Genomic DNA, 21,964 nt, shown 5'->3' with positions numbered 1-21,964 from the left:
GCGGAAATAAACAGCCCATGATTAAGGCGAGATCGCGGGCCACGGGATTCCATGTTTTTTTAGTACGAGAATAATATTTTTCTCTCATAACAATCAGCTTTACAAATCAGTCACAGCAGCAATAAGTTTTGCCGAACATGACCATAGTCATGTATAAACTCGTTTATATTTGGCATGTTGTTAGTTGTTTAGCAGAGAAATGCCGAGGAAAGTTGAGACAAACAGGAGGGAGGGGAGGATGTGTGAGCGCGCTATCGAGACTGGCGACCGAATTCGATCGGCAGATGTGCTGGCCACGTTCCTCGATTCCAATTATGATGATGATAGCTTCTATGCACTGCAGTCAACTAGGTGGCATTGTAATGGGAAATTTGTTGGTGTCTGGCTTTTCTGGACAACATGATTTCCGATGCTTCCGTTCTCAATAATCATGTTCCTGTTCTATACGAACTCGCAGTTCCTAGGTAAACGGCTTGTCAGCATCAGTTTGTACAAATGCACGGTGCTGAGACCAGTCTGCAGGAAATTGGCTACACCGTGGTAGATGGTACGGAGATTTTTGCCTTGTTTGCTTTGCTGAAAAGTCATAGATGAAAGTATTGTTTACTGATTTGTTGTGAGAAAAAAACGTTGTTCGTTCGTTGAAATAGCACAGCTTATAATACAAGGGAACATGGCCTTTATCCATAGAAAATCGGCCACTGAGATCTAGTCTGTACAAATGATGTACGGCGGAGGGTTTTTTTCGAACAATAGTTTACTTTATTTTATTTTATGTAAAAGAAATGGGAATGGCAAGTGTTTTTCCGTGACTACAGATTTTCACATGGTACTAATTAACTCCCTGTGAACTTTGAAAATCCCGTGCCATTTTTATGCAATCATTGAGTTTCACATGGCACTAATTAGCCTAAAGATTCCAAATGGCTTCCATGAATTTCCCGTTGAGAAAAAAAAATACAGATTCAGCCACCGAAGGTCCAAAGGGCAATGGCATTTCGCGTCGCTTTAAATAAAGATAAAGAGACAATCAGCGCGCCATGGTGCCCAATCGGCTTCGAGATCATGAAAACCTGTAAAAGCTTTAACATACGCTTCTTTTTTACTTCTTAACTTCGCAAAAATATGCAGTTTAAGTTTCTGACGTTTTGCGGTACAAAATCTTTTTGTTGTACTAACACCATTAACGTACCACCTAGTTACAAATTGGATTGCTTTTGCCTGGATGAGAAGATCACATTCACATTTCTTCTTTTCTGGAAAAAAGATCTTTCGGCCTGTTCGTTGGTTGGTTTCTGGGCTGGTTTAAGCTAGCTGGTGCTGATTTATTATGAGAAAAAAATACTGTTGGCTAGCTGGTTTAGGCTGACTGAAACCGTCTGCATTCAAACAAGCTTATAGTAAACAAATCAAAAGGTAAGAGTCAAGAGATTCTGGCACTTTGCCCCCCTAAAACCCGCGCGAGCACAGTTCTCCATGCCCAGGAGAGGCTGACCATGTGTCCTTTCTCTCGCTAGCCACCACTCACTTATCGATCCATTCAAAATAAAAATGCCGCAGAGCTTTCAAAAAAGGGAAGAGAAAGAGGGTAAGGCCCCGTTTAGATCCAAAATTTTTTGGATTTTGGCTACTATAGCACTTTCGTTTTTATTTGGCAATTAGTGTCTAATTATAGACTAATTATGTTCGAAAGATTCGTCTCGCGATTTCTCACCCAACTGTGCAATTAGTTTTTTTCGTCTACATTTAATACTTCATATATGTGCTGCAAGATTTGATGTGTCGGATACTGTACAAAATTTTTTGACTTTGGCATCTAAACGGGGCCTAAAATAAAAAAGACAAGGCGATAAATTCCACTGTGCTTTTCCCCAGCCATCACGAGACCTCTCCCCCCGCTCGCCGAAGGCAACCAACGCCACCACCACCGCACCATCAGTTACTACTGCTGCCTGCTTGCCTGCCTGCGCCTCGCCTCCAGGCTCCCTCCAGGAATCCCCCCTCCTCCTCGGATTCTTTCCCCCTCTCCAGCTCCCCCATCCTCCCGTCCAGCAGCGCCGCCTGCACTGTGCTGCCGCTGCCGCCTTCGGCAGCACCGCTCGCCTTCTGTCCTCCGTCCTCCAGCCTCCTCGGTTCCCGCGGTAAACGCTGTTCGCTTTCTTTCTTGGCAAGAGCAACGCAGCGAAGATCCTGGCTTGGATCTGCGCTCGCCTGCTTTCTTGCGTTTCTTGGCCTGTTCGATTCTCGGGCTGCTGCTCGGTTCTTGGTCCTGTGGATTGGGTCCGCCGGACGCCGGTGGAATTATGGCTTTGTCTCTCGTGTCAACATCGTCTGTGCTCTTTCTCCCTCATCTGGAACGCGTAGTACGGCCGTGGAATTATTTCTGGGGGTTCAGTCTGTTAGCGGTACCAGACGTTGTTTTCCTAGGCAATAGCGCGGCTTACCTGCTTGTACTGAAACAGTTGGTGAAGTTCGGGTGGTGCCGTGATGTGTACATGTCTTACGCTTCTCTGCAAGCTTTCATACCTAGTAATGGAGTCGAGTGGTACATGATTTCAATTGCGATTTGGTACCCACCTAGCTTGTTTCATTCTTGAAACGGAATGCTCCCTTTTCTCCTGGGTGTTTGCTAGACCGAATAAACATCCTGCATTGCCCAATGCCCACAACAAAAATGTAATAAAAGCATTCTTTAACAGATCTGATCTGTCCACTGTCTTTTAGTTGTAGTTACCAGTACCAGTACGAGGGTTCAAAGTTCAAACTATAGCGACAGTTGTGCTTCTTAGCTCTTCTATGTACTCGTTCAGCAATGCATTGTGTCAGACTGAATTGCTGTGCTAGATTTCGAAACCACAACTGTATTGTGGCCCACTGGCCCTGCCTGTGTTAGTTTTACTGTCCATTGTTCACTCTGAACTGCATTGTCTTTTTTGGGAAGATTATTGGAGAACTCCTAGGCCCCTGGATTTTCTTGTACGTTGGAGCTTTCAAATTTTGCTAATGCACAGCCAATACTTGGACAGAACACAATGTACTGGTTTGTTTTGGTTTTCTTATATACAAGACACATATGTCTAAGATTGCAATAAAATATATGTGAGGATATTTTTTTTAGAATGCTTCTATTTTGCAATCTCTTGTTGTTGGCCTATTCTAATTTCAACCATATTCATTGCTATTCTGTGTAATACAATCTTTAAACTACTTCCAAGGAAAAAGACTTCAGAGAACAACTATGACAGCTATCTTATCTGATTTTATCAATTTCTTGTGGTTCTTGAAGTAGATCCTTTGTATGCTGATATCTCATTTGATTATGTGAAGGGTGGGCTATGAAGTTAAGGACAAAACGGCCTGAATGGAAGTCCCTTATGCCTCTACAACTGAGCAGATTGAGCAGGAAATCTGCCATGCGTTTCTTTTTGTTCCCCAAGGTTCAGTCGACTGGTCAATCACCAGATGATACCCCAGTTTATCTTAATGTGTATGATTTGACACCAATGAATGGCTATATATATTGGGCAGGCCTGGGCATATTTCACTCAGGAATTGAAGGTTCTTTTCTCTGCCATATGCACGTATATATTTTCCCAGTTAATACATAATCAAATGCTGGTTCATTTTCTGCTATTTCAATGTTCAGATAATTTCTCCTGTATCCTTGAAAACTAAACTAACATCTCATTATTCGTTTTAGCAAATAATGCTATCTAGTGCTGTCATCTATCTGCTATCTCACCCTATGAAGTTGTTTTTTCTACATTAACAATCCTATCTGCATATAGGTTTGTTCAATGCCCTAAATTCTGTTCTGGCCATTAGGCCTGTTTGGAACATGGGAATTTTCCTAAATCCTGCTTTTTCTCTGTGAAATGGAACTGATTCTTTTGAAATTCTTGTACGGTACTTGTGAAATTCCTGTGTTCCAATATGTCCCTTGGGTATGCATTGTTTCACCTTGCCTAGGTGAGCTACATATTAGATTCTTTCTGTGCTGTCATTGATGTGTCTAGCTGAAATCGTTGGATTCACTAGGTCTCATTGTACAACAGCAACAACAACATAGCCTTTCAGTCCCAAGCAAGTTGGGGTAGGCTAGAGTTGAAACCCACCAAGAGCCCCAAGTCACGATTCAGTCACTTCAATAGCTGCTTTCCAAGTACTCCTATTCAAACATAGATCTCTAGGTATATCTGTTATGACCGGCATCTCCTATGCCAGGCGCAGGCCCAATAGTGGCTAGGGGGCCGGTCTGTTAAGGGGATTAGAGGCCCAATTTATTGCTTATTTGGTATTTTCTTAGAGATAGATATAATTCCTTAATTATATCATCTATAGGGAAGGAGAAATACTTGTAATCGGGGATGATTGAAATTAAGCAGAAAACAACAATTAAGTTGCTGGCTTCCCTTGGGAGCCAGCTGCCCCTGCCCTCTCCCTCACATGAACAGTACCCGCGTTACTGTAGCGCTACGGAACTCTAGGGCTGCAGCAGCAGCAGCCGCCGCTCTCGCCGCCACGGCCCCTCACCGACGTCGAGAGTACAGACCATGTCCTCCCCTCTTCCACCCCTATAACCTGCGCAGCAACACCGGTAGGGCATCAAGTCCTATCAATCTAGTATCAGAGATCTCTGGTTCGATCATGTCCAGCCCGTTACTGAGTTCTTCCTGAAAGTAGATTAGATTGTGTGGAATTCTTAGATGAATAGGAAAGGCCCAGAGGGCAGTACATATAGGCGCCTCCCTGGCTAACTATGGAAGCCTAGAATCAGGGGAGGTGGCTATCTTGGGCAGCAATCCTGGGGATGCTACCGATCCTATTCTGAGGGCAGGGCTGACTCAGCCGTCCAAGCCTGGCGTGACAGGCCACGCCAGACATACACACACACGTACATCATATATATCTAACATCCCCCCGCAGTCTGATCGTCGGCCGATCGAACGTTCAGACTGGTCCTAAACTCGGTAAAGACAGAAGAAGGCAGCCCCTTAGTGAAAATGTCGGCGTACTGCGAAGTCGTCGGAACATGGAGGACGCGGACATCACCAGTGGCAACGTGCTCCCGAACGAAGTGCAGATCGATCTCGATGTGCTTGGTTCGCTGATGCTGAACGGGGTTGGAGGACATGTAGATGGCACTGATGTTGTCGCAGTAGACCAAGGCTGTGCGGCGCAGGGGGGCTAGTAGCTCCAGAAGTAGCTGTCGAAGCCAGGCGATCTCAGCAACAGCGTTGGCAACTGCTCGGTACTCAGCCTCGGCGCTGGAACGAGAAACGGCAGTCTGCCTCTTGGACGACCAGGAGACAAGATTGTCTCCCAGGAAGACGGCGTAGCCTGAGGTGGACTTCCGGGTGTCGGGACAGCCGGCCCAGTCAGCGTCGGAGTAAACCACCAAGTCGGTCTGTGCACACGGGCGAAGCAGTAGTCCCAGGTGAAGGGTGCCACGGACATAGCGAAGGATGTGCTTCAGAGCAGCAAGATGCGGGTCCCTTGGGTCATGCATGTGAAGGCAGACCTGCTGGACAGCGTAGGCGATGTCTGGCCTAGTGAAGGTGAGCAGTGCACCGGCAAGACTCCTGTAGTCTGAGGCGACGTCGGCAGGAAGAGGATCACCCTCAGAGCTGGGCAGCTTCGGGTTGGTGTCCACGGGCGTCGAGCATGGTTTGCAATCAGCCATGCCAGCACGGTCCAAAATTTCCAGCATGAACTGGTGCTGATCGAGGAGAAGACCGTCTCCAGATGGTTGTACACGCATGCCCAGGAAGTGGTGCAGAGTACCGAGATCCTTCATAGCGAACTCACGTTGCAAAGCATCAATGGTCCGACGGAGGAGCTGCGAGGAGGAGGCGGTCAAGACAATGTCATCGACGTAGAGGAGGAGATACACCGTGTCAGCACCCCGATGGAACACAAACAACGACGTGTCAGTCTTGGCTTCCACAAAGCCCAGCTGCTGCAGGTAGGCGGCAAACCTGCTGTACCACGCACGTGGCGCCTGCTTGAGACCGTAGAGAGAACGGTTTAGGCGGCAGACGTGGCCAGGAAGAGCAGGATCCTCAAAACCAGCGGGTTGTGCGCAGTATACCGTCTCGGACAGGGTCCCATGGAGGAAGGCGTTCTTGACGTCCAACTGATGGATCGGCCACCGTCGAGAGAGAGCCAGAGAGAGCACAGTGCAGACGGTTGCAGGCTTGACGACAGGACTGAAGGTCTCCGAGAAGTCAATCCCAGGTCGCTGTGTGAAACCTCGAAGAACCCATCGAGCCTTGTAACGCTCCAACGCACCATCAGCAGTGAATTTATGCCGGAAGACCCACTTGCCAGTGACGACATTTGCCCCAGCCGGTCGAGGCACGAGATCCCAAGTATGGTTGGCCAAGAGAGCATCATATTCCTCCTGCATGGCCTGGCGCCAGTGAGGATCTGTAAGGGCACTCCGATAAGTCCGTGGCATCGGAGAGAGTGTGGCGGAGTGGAACAAGGCCGGCTGGCGGAAGCCGAGCTTCCCACGAGTCATCATAGAGTGCTGATTGGCGACGGGCTGGACAGGGACAGCTCCTTTGGGTAGCACCGGAGCGGTCGGTGCCTGAGTCATGGGCTCAGGCGGCGGTCGAGGACGTCGTGAGTAGTAGCGAAGAGGGGGGCCAGCCGAGGCCGCGCCTGTGCTGGAAGCAGGCGTGGGTGCACCGGGTGCCCCTCCTGCGCTGGAAGCAGAGGGGCGGTGACTCCTGGAGGGCGCCGCTGGGGGCGCCGGGTTGGACGCGCCAGGCGCCGAAGCTGGCGCGCGCGTCTCCTGTGGCGCCGAGGTCGGCATGCCAGGAGTGGAGGCCGCACATGGCAGTGCGGGCGATGGCAGCGCAGGAGCATCGTCCACCGAAGAGACTCCAGCTGCATGTGGCAGTGCGGGATCAACCACCATGGGGGGCGCACCTGCAGGCAACAGTAGTGGTGTCCGGCCAATAGGCACCGGCAGCACATCAATGGGCTCCAGCAAAAAATCAAACTCATTAGATGAAGGCGCTGATGGCTGCTGCGAGAAGGGGAATGTGGTCTCATCGAACACCACATGCCTAGAGATGATGACACGATTTGTTGAGCGGTCAAGGCAGCGGTATCCCTTGTGATGATCGGAGTAGCCTAGAAAAACGCAAAGAGTGGATCGTGGAGCAAGCTTGTGTGCGGCTGTGGCGGACAAGTTTGGGTAGCAGGTGCAGCCAAACACCCGGAGGTGGGTGTAGGATGGAGGTTGGCCGAACAGGGCCTGGTGGGGGGTGGTGGCGCCCAGGGTCTTAGTAGGCAGACGGTTTAGTAGATGGGTGGTGGTCTGCAGGGCCTCAACCCAATAAGAGGGCGGCATGGAGGCCTGGAAGAGGAGCGAGCGAACGATGTTGTTCACGCTCCGGATCATACGCTCGGCACGGCCATTCTGTGCGGATGTATAGGGGCAGGACATGCGAAGGTGAATGCCGTGAGAGCCAAAAAATGTGCGCGAGCTAGAGTTGTCGAACTCTTTGCCATTGTCGCACTGGACGGCTTTGACCGTAGCCCCAAACTGTGTGCACACAAAGGAGAAGAAGTTAGTGAGAGTCGCAAAAGTGTCGGATTTCAGCCGTAAAGGAAACGTCCATAAATAGTGAGAACAATCATCTAGAATGAGCAAGTAGTATTTATAGCCAGAAACACTAGAAACTGGTGAAGTCCACAAATCACAGTGAATAAGAGCAAAATGGCTAGTAGCTCTAGATGTAGATGACTGAAATGGCAAACGAATATGACGTCCTAGCTGACAAGCATGGCAGATAGACTCGACGTCTTTATTGCTGAAAGGTACAGTGGAGGCGACTCTAGACATGACTTCATGACCGGGATGACCGAGACGACGATGCCACACCGAAGGTGAAGACGTGGCGGCCAGAGCATGGGCAGCAGGAAACCACAACGGGTATAAGGGCCCGGAACTATTGCACCTGACGATCACCCTCCGAGATGCCAGATCCTTCACAGAGCAACCAGCGGGATCAAATTCAATCGAACAGTTATTATCTGAGGTAAACTGGCGTACAGAAATGAGATTCTTAATAAGTTTAGGTGAAACCAAGACATTATTAAGAGACAGAGAGCCTGAAAGATGAGCTGAGCCAGTGGCCGTGACAGGAAGCAAGGATCCGTCACTGACAATAATATTCGAAGGAAAGGGATACCGCGGTAAAGAAGAATGTGTGAGGATGCTGGAATCAGAAGACATGTGGGAGGTAGCACCTGAGTCGAGGTACCAGTCGTTGCTCTGCGGCTGGTTGAGTGTCATGGTGCTGAACGTCGACGCGAGGGACTGCTGATCCCACGAGGATGGCAGCCCGGTTGGGGGGCCAGAGAAGCCAGGAGGTGGCGCCATCTGGTAGGGCGCCTGCTGCTGTGCCTGGGCCCAAGCAGCCTGCTGCTGCGCATGCAGCCAGGCGGCTTGCTGTTGCGCCTGCTGCTGCGCAAGGTGAGCCTGGGGAAGGGGCGGTCCGCAGGGCGGCGGAGCCACAGGGCGAAGGGGTACACCAGGGCGGGCCGGTCCCGGGCCGGGGTACATGTGGATGGTCCCCGTCCAAGGATTCCAGAAGGACGGCCAGGCTCCAGGAGGAGTGTCGCCGGCTCCCTTGGGGCCGGAAGCGCCGCTGGATGTGTCGCTGTTGGTGCCCTTGGAGTCACCCTTGTGACCGCCTTTGTTGTAGCGGCCTTGGCCGTCGCGACGGCCACGGTCCTCCCAACGCCGGCCGCCCCCGCCTTTGCCGCCACCTCCAGAGTTGTTGCGGCCACTGCTAGGAGGATGGGGCACAGGTGGCCGCGGGGGCTGCTGGGCCCTGGAGGTGTCGCCGTGGAGGGCCGTGGGCGGTGTCGAGGAGGGCAGCGTCATCTCCTCGAGAAGCAGATCGTCTCGTGCCTCGAGGAAGGAGCGAAGAGGCCGGTTACGACGGATGTCGCGACCGACGGCGGCGAACTTCTCGTTGAGGCCGCCGACGAGGGTGAGGACGAGCAGCTTGTCGTCGATCGGCGTACCAAGGTCGGCGAGGTCATCAGCCATCGTCTTCAGGCGCTTGCAGTAGTCCGTGACACTCAGGTCCCCTTGCTTGAAGTTACGGAACTGAGCGTTGAGGAGGATGGTGCGCGTCTCCTTGTTTCCAAGGAACTGGGTCTCGATGGCAACCCATGTCGCGCGAGCAGAGGCACCCTTGTCGCCGCGGGTCATGACGATGTCGACGAGCTCGTTGGCAATGGTGCTGTAGAGCCACGAGCGGACGACGCAGTCCATGCGAATCCAATCAGCATGGGGGAGGACAGGGGGCTCACGAAGTACGTGATCCTGCAGCGAGTATTTGCCGACGGTAAGGAGAAATTGCTCGCGCCAACGAGCGTAGTTACCGGCGGCGGAGTCGAGGGCGACGGGGACGAGAAGGCGGATGTTCTGGACGGCGACCGCCTGGGCATGCAGATGCAGGAGTGTTTGCGCCTCGTGCATAAGCAGGGCGCGGCGGGCATCCAGTGCTGGAGATTCATCGTCGTCCTCGAGCGCGTCTTCTTCGTCGGAGGGGAGAGGCGCCTCCTTGCGCGCGGCCGCAGCACGCTGCAGGGCGGCCCGGATGCGCGCATCGGCCTCGTCTCGTTCCCGCTGGGCTGCAGCGGCCTCCTCCTCGGCAGCTGCAGCGCGGGCTAGAGCAGCGTCGCGCGCCGTCTTGCGGGCAGCACGCTGGCGCTCAGCCTCCGTGGCGTGAGTGGCGTCGGTGCCGGCGTCCAATCCAGCCATAAGGACTGCGGCGCAGGAACGGAGACGCGTCGCGCGGAACGCGCGTGTCGCGCGGAGAGCAGCGCCGGGTATGGCGCGCTAGGCGGAAGAAAAAAAATCGGGATGTACCCGGACTCTTGATACCATGAAAGTAGATTAGATTGTGTGGAATTCTTAGATGAATAGGAAAGGCCCAGAGGGCAGTACATATAGGCGCCTCCCTGGCTAACTATGGAAGCCTAGAATCAGGGGAGGTGGCTATCTTAGGCAGCAATCCTAGGGATGCTACCGATCCTATTCTGAGGGCAGGGCTGACTCAGCCGTCCAAGCCTGGCGTGACAGGCCACGCCAGACATACACACACACGTACATCATATATATCTAACATCCCCCCGCAGTCTGATCGTCGGCCGATCGAACGTTCAGACTGGTCCTAAACTCGGTAAAGACAGAAGAAGGCAGCCCCTTAGTGAAAATGTCGGCGTACTGCGAAGTCGTCGGAACATGGAGGACGCGGACATCACCAGTGGCAACGTGCTCCCGAACGAAGTGCAGATCGATCTCGATGTGCTTGGTTCGCTGATGCTGAACGGGGTTGGAGGACATGTAGATGGCACTGATGTTGTCGCAGTAGACCAAGGCTGTGCGGCGCAGGGGGGCTAGTAGCTCCAGAAGTAGCTGTCGAAGCCAGGCGATCTCAGCAACAGCGTTGGCAACTGCTCGGTACTCAGCCTCGGCGCTGGAACGAGAAACGGCAGTCTGCCTCTTGGACGACCAGGAGACAAGATTGTCTCCCAGGAAGACGGCGTAGCCTGAGGTGGACTTCCGGGTGTCGGGACAGCCGGCCCAGTCAGCGTCGGAGTAAACCACCAAGTCGGTCTGTGCACACGGGCGAAGCAGTAGTCCCAGGTGAAGGGTGCCACGGACATAGCGAAGGATGTGCTTCAGAGCAGCAAGATGCGGGTCCCTTGGGTCATGCATGTGAAGGCAGACCTGCTGGACAGCGTAGGCGATGTCTGGCCTAGTGAAGGTGAGCAGTGCACCGGCAAGACTCCTGTAGTCTGAGGCGACGTCGGCAGGAAGAGGATCACCCTCAGAGCTGGGCAGCTTCGGGTTGGTGTCCACGGGCGTCGAGCATGGTTTGCAATCAGCCATGCCAGCACGGTCCAAAATTTCCAGCATGAACTGGTGCTGATCGAGGAGAAGACCGTCTCCAGATGGTTGTACACGCATGCCCAGGAAGTGGTGCAGAGTACCGAGATCCTTCATAGCGAACTCACGTTGCAAAGCATCAATGGTCCGACGGAGGAGCTGCGAGGAGGAGGCGGTCAAGACAATGTCATCGACGTAGAGGAGGAGATACACCGTGTCAGCACCCCGATGGAACACAAACAACGACGTGTCAGTCTTGGCTTCCACAAAGCCCAGCTGCTGCAGGTAGGCGGCAAACCTGCTGTACCACGCACGTGGCGCCTGCTTGAGACCGTAGAGAGAACGGTTCAGGCGGCAGACGTGGCCAGGAAGAGCAGGATCCTCAAAACCAGCGGGTTGTGCGCAGTATACCGTCTCGGACAGGGTCCCATGGAGGAAGGCGTTCTTGACGTCCAACTGATGGATCGGCCACCGTCGAGAGAGCCAGAGAGAGCACAGTGCGGACGGTTGCAGGCTTGACGACAGGACTGAAGGTCTCCGAGAAGTCAATCCCAGGTCGCTGTGTGAAACCTCGAAGAACCCATCGAGCCTTGTAACGCTCCAACGCACCATCAGCAGTGAATTTATGCCGGAAGACCCACTTGCCAGTGACGACATTTGCCCCAGCCGGTCGAGGCACGAGATCCCAAGTATGGTTGGCCAAGAGAGCATCATATTCCTCCTGCATGGCCTGGCGCCAGTGAGGATCTGTAAGGGCACTCCGATAAGTCCGTGGCATCGGAGAGAGTGTGGCGGAGTGGAACAAGGCCGGCTGGCGGAAGCCGAGCTTCCCACGAGTCATCATAGAGTGCTGATTGGCGACGGGCTGGACAGGGACAGCTCCTTTGGGTAGCACCGGAGCGGTCGGTGCCTGAGTCACGGGCTCAGGCGGCGGTCGAGGACGTCGTGAGTAGTAGCGAAGAGGGGGGCCAGCCGAGGCCGCGCCTGTGCTGGAAGCAGGCGTGGGTGCACCGGGTGCCCCTCCTGCGCTGGAAGCAGAGGGGCGGTGACTCCTGGAGGGCGCCGCTGGGGGCGCCGGGTTGGACGCGCCAGGCGCCGAAGCTGGCGCGCGCGTCTCCTGTGGCGCCGAGGTCGGCATGCCAGGAGTGGAGGCCGCACATGGCAGTGCGGGCGATGGCAGCGCAGGAGCATCGTCCACCGAAGAGACTCCAGCTGCATGTGGCAGTGCGGGATCAACCACCATGGGGGGCGCACCTGCAGGCAACAGTAGTGGTGTCCGGCCAATAGGCACCGGCAGCACATCAATGGGCTCCAGCAAAAAATCAAACTCATTAGATGAAGGCGCTGATGGCTGCTGCGAGAAGGGGAATGTGGTCTCATCGAACACCACATGCCTAGAGATGATGACACGATTTGTTGAGCGGTCAAGGCAGCGGTATCCCTTGTGATGATCGGAGTAGCCTAGAAAAACGCAAAGAGTGGATCGTGGAGCAAGCTTGTGTGCGGCTGTGGCGGACAAGTTTGGGTAGCAGGTGCAGCCAAACACCCGGAGGTGGGTGTAGGATGGAGGTTGGCCGAACAGGGCCTGGTGGGGGGTGGTGGCGCCCAGGGTCTTAGTAGGCAGACGGTTTAGTAGATGGGTGGTGGTCTGCAGGGCCTCAACCCAATAAGAGGGCGGCATGGAGGCCTGGAAGAGGAGCGAGCGAACGATGTTGTTCACGCTCCGGATCATACGCTCGGCACGGCCATTCTGTGCGGATGTATAGGGGCAGGACATGCGAAGGTGAATGCCGTGAGAGCCAAAAAATGTGCGCGAGCTAGAGTTGTCGAACTCTTTGCCATTGTCGCACTGGACGGCTTTGACCGTAGCCCCAAACTGTGTGCACACAAAGGAGAAGAAGTTAGTGAGAGTCGCAAAAGTGTCGGATTTCAGCCGTAAAGGAAACGTCCATAAATAGTGAGAACAATCATCTAGAATGAGCAAGTAGTATTTATAGCCAGAAACACTAGAAACTGGTGAAGTCCACAAATCACAGTGAATAAGAGCAAAATGGCTAGTAGCTCTAGATGTAGATGACTGAAATGGCAAACGAATATGACGTCCTAGCTGACAAGCATGGCAGATAGACTCGACGTCTTTATTGCTGAAAGGTACAGTGGAGGCGACTCTAGACATGACTTCATGACCGGGATGACCGAGACGACGATGCCACACCGAAGGTGAAGACGTGGCGGCCAGAGCATGGGCAGCAGGAAACCACAACGGGTATAAGGGCCCGGAACTATTGCACCTGACGATCACCCTCCGAGATGCCAGATCCTTCACAGAGCAACCAGCGGGATCAAATTCAATCGAACAGTTATTATCTGAGGTAAACTGGCGTACAGAAATGAGATTCTTAATAAGTTTAGGTGAAACCAAGACATTATTAAGAGACAGAGAGCCTGAAAGATGAGCTGAGCCAGTGGCCGTGACAGGAAGCAAGGATCCGTCACTGACAATAATATTCGAAGGAAAGGGATACCGCGGTAAAGAAGAATGTGTGAGGATGCTGGAATCAGAAGACATGTGGGAGGTAGCACCTGAGTCGAGGTACCAGTCGTTGCTCTGCGGCTGGTTGAGTGTCATGGTGCTGAACGTCGACGCGAGGGACTGCTGATCCCACGAGGATGGCAGCCCGGTTGGGGGGCCAGAGAAGCCAGGAGGTGGCGCCATCTGGTAGGGCGCCTGCTGCTGTGCCTGGGCCCAAGCAGCCTGCTGCTGCGCATGCAGCCAGGCGGCTTGCTGTTGCGCCTGCTGCTGCGCAAGGTGAGCCTGGGGAAGGGGCGGTCCGCAGGGCGGCGGAGCCACAGGGCGAAGGGGTACACCAGGGCGGGCCGGTCCCGGGCCGGGGTACATGTGGATGGTCCCCGTCCAAGGATTCCAGAAGGACGGCCAGGCTCCAGGAGGAGTGTCGCCGGCTCCCTTGGGGCCGGAAGCGCCGCTGGATGTGTCGCTGTTGGTGCCCTTGGAGTCACCCTTGTGACCGCCTTTGTTGTAGCGGCCTTGGCCGTCGCGACGGCCACGGTCCTCCCAACGCCGGCCGCCCCCGCCTTTGCCGCCACCTCCAGAGTTGTTGCGGCCACTGCTGGGAGGATGGGGCACAGGTGGCCGCGGGGGCTGCTGGGCCCTGGAGGTGTCGCCGTGGAGGGCCGTGGGCGGTGTCGAGGAGGGCAGCGTCATCTCCTCGAGAAGCAGATCGTCTCGTGCCTCGAGGAAGGAGCGAAGAGGCCGGTTACGACGGATGTCGCGACCGACGGCGGCGAACTTCTCGTTGAGGCCGCCGACGAGGGTGAGGACGAGCAGCTTGTCGTCGATCGGCGTACCAAGGTCGGCGAGGTCATCAGCCATCGTCTTCAGGCGCTTGCAGTAGTCCGTGACACTCAGGTCCCCTTGCTTGAAGTTACGGAACTGAGCGTTGAGGAGGATGGTGCGCGTCTCCTTGTTTCCAAGGAACTGGGTCTCGATGGCAACCCATGTCGCGCGAGCAGAGGCACCCTTGTCGCCGCGGGTCATGACGATGTCGACGAGCTCGTTGGCAATGGTGCCGTAGAGCCACGAGCGGACGACGCAGTCCATGCGAATCCAATCAGCATGGGGGAGGACAGGGGGCTCACGAAGTACGTGATCCTGCAGCGAGTATTTGCCGACGGTAAGGAGAAATTGCTCGCGCCAACGAGCGTAGTTACCGGCGGCGGAGTCGAGGGCGACGGGGACGAGAAGGCGGATGTTCTGGACGGCGACCGCCTGGGCATGCAGATGCAGGAGTGTTTGCGCCTCGTGCATAAGCAGGGCGCGGCGGGCATCCAGTGCTGGAGATTCATCGTCGTCCTCGAGCGCGTCTTCTTCGTCGGAGGGGAGAGGCGCCTCCTTGCGCGCGGCCGCAGCACGCTGCAGGGCGGCCCGGATGCGCGCATCGGCCTCGTCTCGTTCCCGCTGGGCTGCAGCGGCCTCCTCCTCGGCAGCTGCAGCGCGGGCTAGAGCAGCGTCGCGCGCCGTCTTGCGGGCAGCACGCTGGCGCTCAGCCTCCGTGGCGTGAGTGGCGTCGGTGCCGGCGTCCAATCCAGCCATAAGGACTGCGGCGCAGGAACGGAGACGCGTCGCGCGGAACGCGCGTGTCGCGCGGAGAGCAGCGCCGGGTATGGCGCGCTAGGCGGAAGAAAAAAAATCGGGATGTACCCGGACTCTTGATACCATGAAAGTAGATTAGATTGTGTGGAATTCTTAGATGAATAGGAAAGGCCCAGAGGGCAGTACATATAGGCGCCTCCCTGGCTAACTATGGAAGCCTAGAATCAGGGGAGGTGGCTATCTTAGGTAGCAATCCTGGGGATGCTACCGATCCTATTCTGAGGGCAGGGCTGACTCAGCCGTCCAAGCCTGGCGTGACAGGCCACGCCAGACATACACACACACGTACATCATATATATCTAACACTTCCCACCCGCCGCCACCAACGTCTTCGTCGGCGCTGCTGCCCCACACATCAGGTGCGCCGGCTTTAGGCGCGCTGGCGTCCTCAGGGCGCGAGCCCCCGGCGCCCGTCGTCTTCCGCCGCCCTCGTCCTCACCTCGGAGCAGATGACGGCCGCAATCCTGGAATTAGGGCAGGCCGTGGCGGGCATCAGGGCCTTCCTCGTCGGGCCCTATGCGCCCCAACCGCAGCCCCAGCTGGCACCTCCTCCTCCGCCACACCAACAGCAGCTATCGCCGCCCTCGGCCGCGACCACGCCGCCGGTCATCTCGTACCAGTATGGGATGCCCTACGACGGGACTGCAACGACCTCGTTCCCAGTCGTGCCGCCGCCATCCAAGGGCGTCCCCATCCAGCAGATCAGGTTCCCGTCGTCGCCGTCACCGCTTCCAGCTTGGATCGCCAGTTCGTCGAAACCCATCTACACGGCACCCAGTACCCAGCCGCACCTACCACCGCTCCCGACCACCGGGGCTATCATGGCGCCTGGCGGCGCCCTAGCTCTGGGCGTCCTCTACGGCGGGGTGGACGGCCCCCTGTTCCACGGCGGCAGCCTGATGCCAACGCTCTCCGCCGCGTCGCCCTCGCTGGACAGCACGGGCGCGGCGCCCTCGGCCGCCGCATAGGACCCGCCGCCGCCCAAGTTTTACAAGTTGGAGTTCGCCACATACGACGGCTCTGTTGATCCCCTGAATTGGCTCAGCCAGTGTGAGCAATTCTTTCGGGGTCAGCGCACGCTCGCTTTCGACCGTACCTAGCTCGCCTCCTATCATCTCCGGGGGACGGCCCAGACTTGGTACTACGCCCTCAAGCAGGACGAGGGCATGCCACCGTGGGAGCGCTTCAAGGAGCTGTGTCGTCTGTGCTTCGGCCCTCCGATCCGCGGGTGTCGGCTGGCTGAACTGGGCCGGCTGCCGTTTGTTTCCACTGTGCAGGAGTTCGCCGATCGCTTCCAGGCGGTGGCATGTCACGCCCGGGACGTCTCCACGCGTCAGCGGGCCGAGCTCTTCGTTGGTGGCCTTCCGGATCATATCCGGGTGGACGTGGAGATGTCGACCCCTCGGACCTCCAGACGGCCATGTACTACGCCCGAGCGTTCGAGCGTCGTGCGTCTGCCATGCAGCCGGCGCCTCCTCCTCGAGCCGCTCGTCCGGCTCCGCGTTAGGGTCAGCCTCCTCCGGCGCGCACACCCGGGGCGGGCCCCCACTGCGGCCAATGCGGCCCCCGCGGCGCGCCTGTTTCGCCGCCTTACACCGGCGGAGCAGGTGGAACGTCCTCGCCAAGGACTATGCTACAACTGCGACGAGCCCTACGTCCTTGGACATGTGTGTCAGTGACTCTTCTACCTGGAGTCCGGGGACTACATTGCGGAGGACGCCGCGCCCGCCGAGGACGGGGACGCGGCCATACCACTAGAGGAGCCGGCCGCCCAGGGGCAGGCGGCTGCTCACGCTCTCGTCGTGTCCCTCCATGCACTTGCAGGTATCAGGACGGAGAACACGATGCTGCTGCCGGTGATGGTCAAGGGGGAGCGCCTCTTGGCCCTTCTAGATACCGGCTCCACCCACAACTTCCTCCAGGGCGCAACCATGCGCCGCCTAGGGCTTCCGCCCACCGGGGGCGTAGCTCCGCATCACCGTCGCCAACGGCGATCGCCTGCGTTGCGAGGGCATCGCCCGTCACATCCCCATCAACATCGGGGGCTAGGACTTGCGTCGGCCTCGACTTGGGCTGCTTCGACTTCATCCTCGGCGTCGACTTCCTGCGGACCTTGGGCCCCATTCTCTGAGACTTCGAGGCCATGACGTTGGCCTTCTGGCGCGAGGGTCGCCGCGTCCTCTGGCGTTCACCGGCCACATCTGGCGCGACCTCTTCCGGATGGCCGGCGTCAAGCTGTGTATGAGCACGGCTTTCCACCCGCAGACTGACGGTCAGTCCGAGGTGGTGAACAAAGCGATTGCCATGTACTTGCGGTGTGTTACCGGGGACCGCCCGCGTGCGTGGGTGGACTGGCTCGCCTGGACGGAGTACTGCTACAACACCTCCTACCACACCGCCCTGCGCGCCACTCCGTTCGAGGTGGTCTATGGCCGTCCCCCGCCGCCCATCCTGCCGTACAAGCCGAGGACGACCCGGACGGAAGCTGCTGACGCCCTCCTCCGCAGTCGTGATGAGATCCTCGCTGAGGTGCGCCAGCGCCTCCTGCAGGCGCAGCAGCTGTCCAAGAAGTACTACGACGCCAACCACCGCGACTTGGAGTTCGCCGTCGGCGACTGGGTCTGGCTGCGGCTGTTACACAGAACAGCGCAGTCCCTGGACCCCCGTGCCAGACGCAAGCTTGGGCCTCGCTACGCCGGACCGTTCCAGGTGTTGGAGCGCATTGGACGCGTCGCCTACCGCCTGCATCTGCCGGAGGGCGCTCGCGTCCACGACGCCTTCCATGTGGGGCTGCTGAAGCGGCACCGCGGAGATCCGCCGGCTGTTCCGGTTTCCCTTCCGCCGGTCCTCGATGGTCGCGTTCTGCCGGGACCAGAGCGGGTGCTGCAGGCGCAGCAACGCCGCGGTGTCTGGCGCGTGTTGATCAAGTGGCGCGGCCTTCCGGACGAGGATGCTACCTGGGAGCCTCTCGACGAATTCCGCGAGCACTTCCCTGACTTCCAACTCGAGGACGAGTTGTTTGCGCAGGCGGGGAGAGATGTTATGACCGGCATCTCCTATGCCAGGCGCAGGCCCAATAGTGGCTAGGGGGCCGGTCTGTTAAGGGGCTTAGAGGCCCAATTTATCGCTTATTTGGTATTTTCTTAGAGATAGATATAGTTCCTTAATTATAGCATCTATAGGGAAGAATAAATACTTGTAATCAGGGATGATTGGAATTAAGCAGAAAGCAACAATTAAGTTGCTGGCTTCCCTTGGGAGCCAGCCGTCCCTGCCCTCTCCCTCGCGTGAACAGTACCCGTGTTACTGTAGTGCTACGGAACTCTAGGGCAGCAGCAGCAGCCGCCGCTCTCGCCGCCACGGCCCCTCGCCGACGTTGAGAGTACAGACCACGTCCTCCCCTCTTCCACCCCAATAACCTGCGCAACAACACCGGTAGGGTATCAAGTCCTATCAATATCCCAAGCTTTCAAATCTCTTTTTATTGCCTCCCCCCATATCAATTTCGGTCTTCCTCTACCTCTCCTCATATTACTAGGTCTCATTGTACCGTATAGAAAAATGGACGAGATGGTGGGTTTTGTGCTATGTTGCCTTTGTAATAGGAAGTAAAATATTACAATTGGAAAGAAAATTATTTGTCTATCTACTGGGCTTGGAAGATGATTGTTTTTCTTGATGTTGTTAGCTCCATTTTTATGTTTATGGCTTCAGTGTACCAAACACTTTTTTCATCTGAGAAAGCTTGTTTAAAAAGATGAAATCTGTACCTATGTTGGAAATAGGGATCTTTACGGATCGAGAATCTAGTTTTATAGGGTTTTATATTTTTTTAGGTGCCCTGCCCATGAAATCTCTAGTGACCATGCTAGACATCTTTATAGATCCAGAATCGAGTTTTATAGGGTTTGGTATTGATTTAAGAAATTTTCTTTAGGTGCCCATGAAATCTCTAGTCCTCCCTAGTCCCTAATACTAGCTAGATCTAGGGAAGATGGGAATTAGGGAATGGTATGGGAGTAGGAATGGTGCACTAGTTTGGTGAAGTCCATGTGGAGAACTTGGAAAAAGAGGGGTATTCTCGGGCATACTAGCATCGGTCACCGAGGGATGGGGAAAGGAAGTAATTTACAAGCTTGTTAAATACTCAATGCCACTAACAACCATCCGTTAATAAAGTTGCATCTGAATGATCCGTCTGGGTTGTTAGTTCCTGTCTAAACTTGCCAGTCATTTTTAACAATAGTAGTCTTTTTTGGACTAGCCTAGATCTTTCTTCAGGTTCATTTTTCACTTTGTTCTCCACTAATAAAGTGTGAATGCTTGAATGTAGTAGGCTTTCAGAATGGAATTAGACTGAGCTATATATGCGAAATCATGATTTTTGGAGAGTATGGATTCAGGGGAATTTGAATGGTGCAATTTTCAGCTAGTTTTGGAATATTTTAAAAGGGCAATTTGTGTAATTATCTTGCTGACTGCCTCAGTTATTAAATGATGGTGACATTGGCATTCAAACCCCTAATTGTCAATAAAAAGTTGTCACATAAGTTCTGTTGTTGCTATGCAAATAGTATAGATGGTTTATCTACAATAAGTTTTAACAACTGAATTCTCAGATGACATATTTTGATTGGCTCTCTTTTCCATTTACAGTTCATGGTGTTGAATATGCATTCGGAGCTCATGACTTCCCCACCAGTGGGGTCTTTGAGGTAGAACCTCGCCAATGCCCTGGTTTCAGGTTCAGAAAATCAATATTTCTTGGTACAACATGCTTGGATCCAATCCAAGTTAGGCAGTTCATGGAGCTGCAGTCAGTAAACTACAACGGAGATACTTACCATCTTATCACGAAGAACTGTAACCACTTTTGCAAGGATATGTGCTACAAGTTGACCGGTAACAAAATTCCCAAATGGGTGAATCGGCTTGCCAGAATAGGTACCATAACTTTATACATGTGCTAATGCTTGTACTAGCTCATTGATTCCACATAACAAAGGTGATAGTGATTTAAGTGCTACTTGGGCATAGTCAGAGTGCATTACGCGGCTTTAACGGTCATTTCCACCATTTTTCGCTGTATATTATTGTTAACACTTTACTTTCTAGAAATGTGGTTTACCCTGGTTTATGAATGGGCCTTCATTTTCCATAAGTTTTAAGTAGTTTTCCATCACACCATATCACAGTGTAACTCAGTAACTGTGCACTTGATATGTGATGTGGCATTAGCTGAATCATCATGCAAAGAGGCGAGATGTCTCTAGTGAATAGTTTCATCCACAAAGAGCGCTACAAAATTTTGCCATATGTTTTAAGCAGGTTGTTGAATTCAACAGCATGCCCAACTAAGGCCTTGTTTGGATGCACATGTATTCAACTTAATCCACATGTGTTGAAGTGGATTGAAGTGAAATTAAACTAAGTTCCATTCCAATCCAATCCAACACATGTGGATTGAAGTGGATACACATGCATCCAAACAAGGCCTAAGGGAACTTGGCAGCTCTGACTGTATAGTTTGATGCCAGGCTTTGTGTTTCAATTTCACTTGTAGGACTGTTTTGTATGTACATGGAGTTCTTGCTGTAGCATTTTTATGTGAACTTTCCAGTTCATATTATGATGATCAAGAGCATCTTTTCCTTGTAGGTGCCATTTGCAACTGCCTTCTCCCAGAGTCGCTAAAGATCTCTCCGGTTGGCCATGATCCAAATAGTCAATCTGAAGACTCAGAGAAAAGGCGGCTGAGGAACCCATTTAGTTGTTTCTCTTCGATCTCGAGTCACCGCCAGCTGCCGTCATCTTCTCCTTTCCCACCGTCTCCTGTGAAAGAGGGTCTCCCCCATTGTTCCTCGAGGAAACCCAGCACGGCGACTCTGAAAAATAGGTAGCCTGGCGCCCCTGTGGTGTAATTTCCGGTACCAAGTCGTTGCGCTAATTCTTGCAGTGTTAACATCTGGATTGCACGGCAAGTGCCGTGCTGTAGCTTTCTGTCTGGTACTTGTTTTTGGTCGCTAAAAGTCAGATGCCTGATGGCTGTATCATGTAAAACCCAAGCGTCGTGTGCTGATTTGCCTCGCAAGCTCTGTTGGGAGGGGTGAATTTTCACTCGATTCTACCCGCCTATGTACTCTGCTCAGTGATTTGTATATTAACCCATTATTCTTTTAGCTGTTGAAAAAGCGCCTTGTCGTTCCTGGAATCATCGCCCAGCTTTTTCGTGACGACGATGCTTTCTGAGCAGAGTAACATTTGTGGACTGTAAAAGAAATTCCTTCAGATTGATTCTCTCTCTCCAGTATTTCAGGGTCTGTACCTCATCAACCATACAAGTGCGCAATTTTGTGACCGCGGGACCAGAGAGTTGATTGGACGGTAGCACCGAAATGGGTGCCGAAAATTCTGATGCCTGCCTGTTCCAATCCTATAGTACAATTCCATGAGGGAAGCACACCGGATAAGAATGCCTACAGGAGTAGCTAAGGTAGTAGTGCAGTAGTGGTGGTGCCCTTTGGTGCTCAGTTCTCCGCCGTGCCATGAGCCATCCCCCACACCTGTCGCCCTTGAGACACAGAGACACTGCACCGGGGCGACGGCGTAGTACGAGAGAGACAGAGACGTGCTCCTCCGTGCCCGCGCGCTCCGCTCCGCTCCTGTTCCCGACGAAACGGAGGTCGCCGTCACGCAGCGGATGATTGATCCATCGACGATCGGGCTGCGTTGGGTTTGTTCGCTTCGTCGTCGTGCCGAGTGACGGGAGCCGCCGCGCTTTTCGTCAGGTCATCTCATCTTTACCAGGCTTATCTCCCAAGAAGAGAAAAGGCGACGAGTACTGATGCATGGCCTTGATGCAATCATT

General features: G+C 54.3%; 1 protein-coding gene across 1 annotated transcript; it reads left to right on the top strand.

Annotated features, from left to right (window-relative positions):
* The first annotated feature begins 1,895 nt into the window (after positions 1 to 1,895).
* On the top strand, positions 1,896 to 21,328 carry LOC136535569 (deSI-like protein At4g17486). The gene is made up of 4 exons (XM_066527864.1): positions 1,896 to 2,141; positions 3,328 to 3,558; positions 19,753 to 20,040; positions 20,755 to 21,328. The coding sequence occupies exons 2-4, from the start codon at positions 3,336 to 3,338 to the stop codon at positions 20,994 to 20,996; spliced, it is 753 nt and encodes a 250-aa protein (XP_066383961.1). The 5' UTR covers positions 1,896 to 2,141; positions 3,328 to 3,335; the 3' UTR covers positions 20,997 to 21,328.
* The last annotated feature ends 636 nt before the right edge of the window (positions 21,329 to 21,964 follow it).

The sequence above is a fragment of the Miscanthus floridulus genome, chromosome 2 (assembly GCF_019320115.1).
Source record: "Miscanthus floridulus cultivar M001 chromosome 2, ASM1932011v1, whole genome shotgun sequence".
Lineage (NCBI taxonomy): Eukaryota > Viridiplantae > Streptophyta > Magnoliopsida > Poales > Poaceae > Miscanthus > Miscanthus floridulus.
The sequence above is the reverse complement of the archived record's forward strand: the minus strand, read 5'-3'. Positions and strand labels throughout refer to the sequence as shown.

What these genes read in the sequence shown, in the direction of transcription:
- LOC136535569 (XM_066527864.1), top strand. Translation starts at nt 3,336, where the DNA reads ATGAAGTTAAGGACAAAACGGCCTGAATGGAAGTCCCTTATGCCTCTA. An exon ending in ATTTCACTCAGGAATTGAAG is followed by an intron (nt 3,559 to 19,752) that starts GTTCTTTTCTCT and finishes TTCCATTTACAG; the next exon opens with TTCATGGTGTTGAATATGCA. An exon ending in GAATCGGCTTGCCAGAATAG is followed by an intron (nt 20,041 to 20,754) that starts GTACCATAACTT and finishes TTTTCCTTGTAG; the next exon opens with GTGCCATTTGCAACTGCCTT.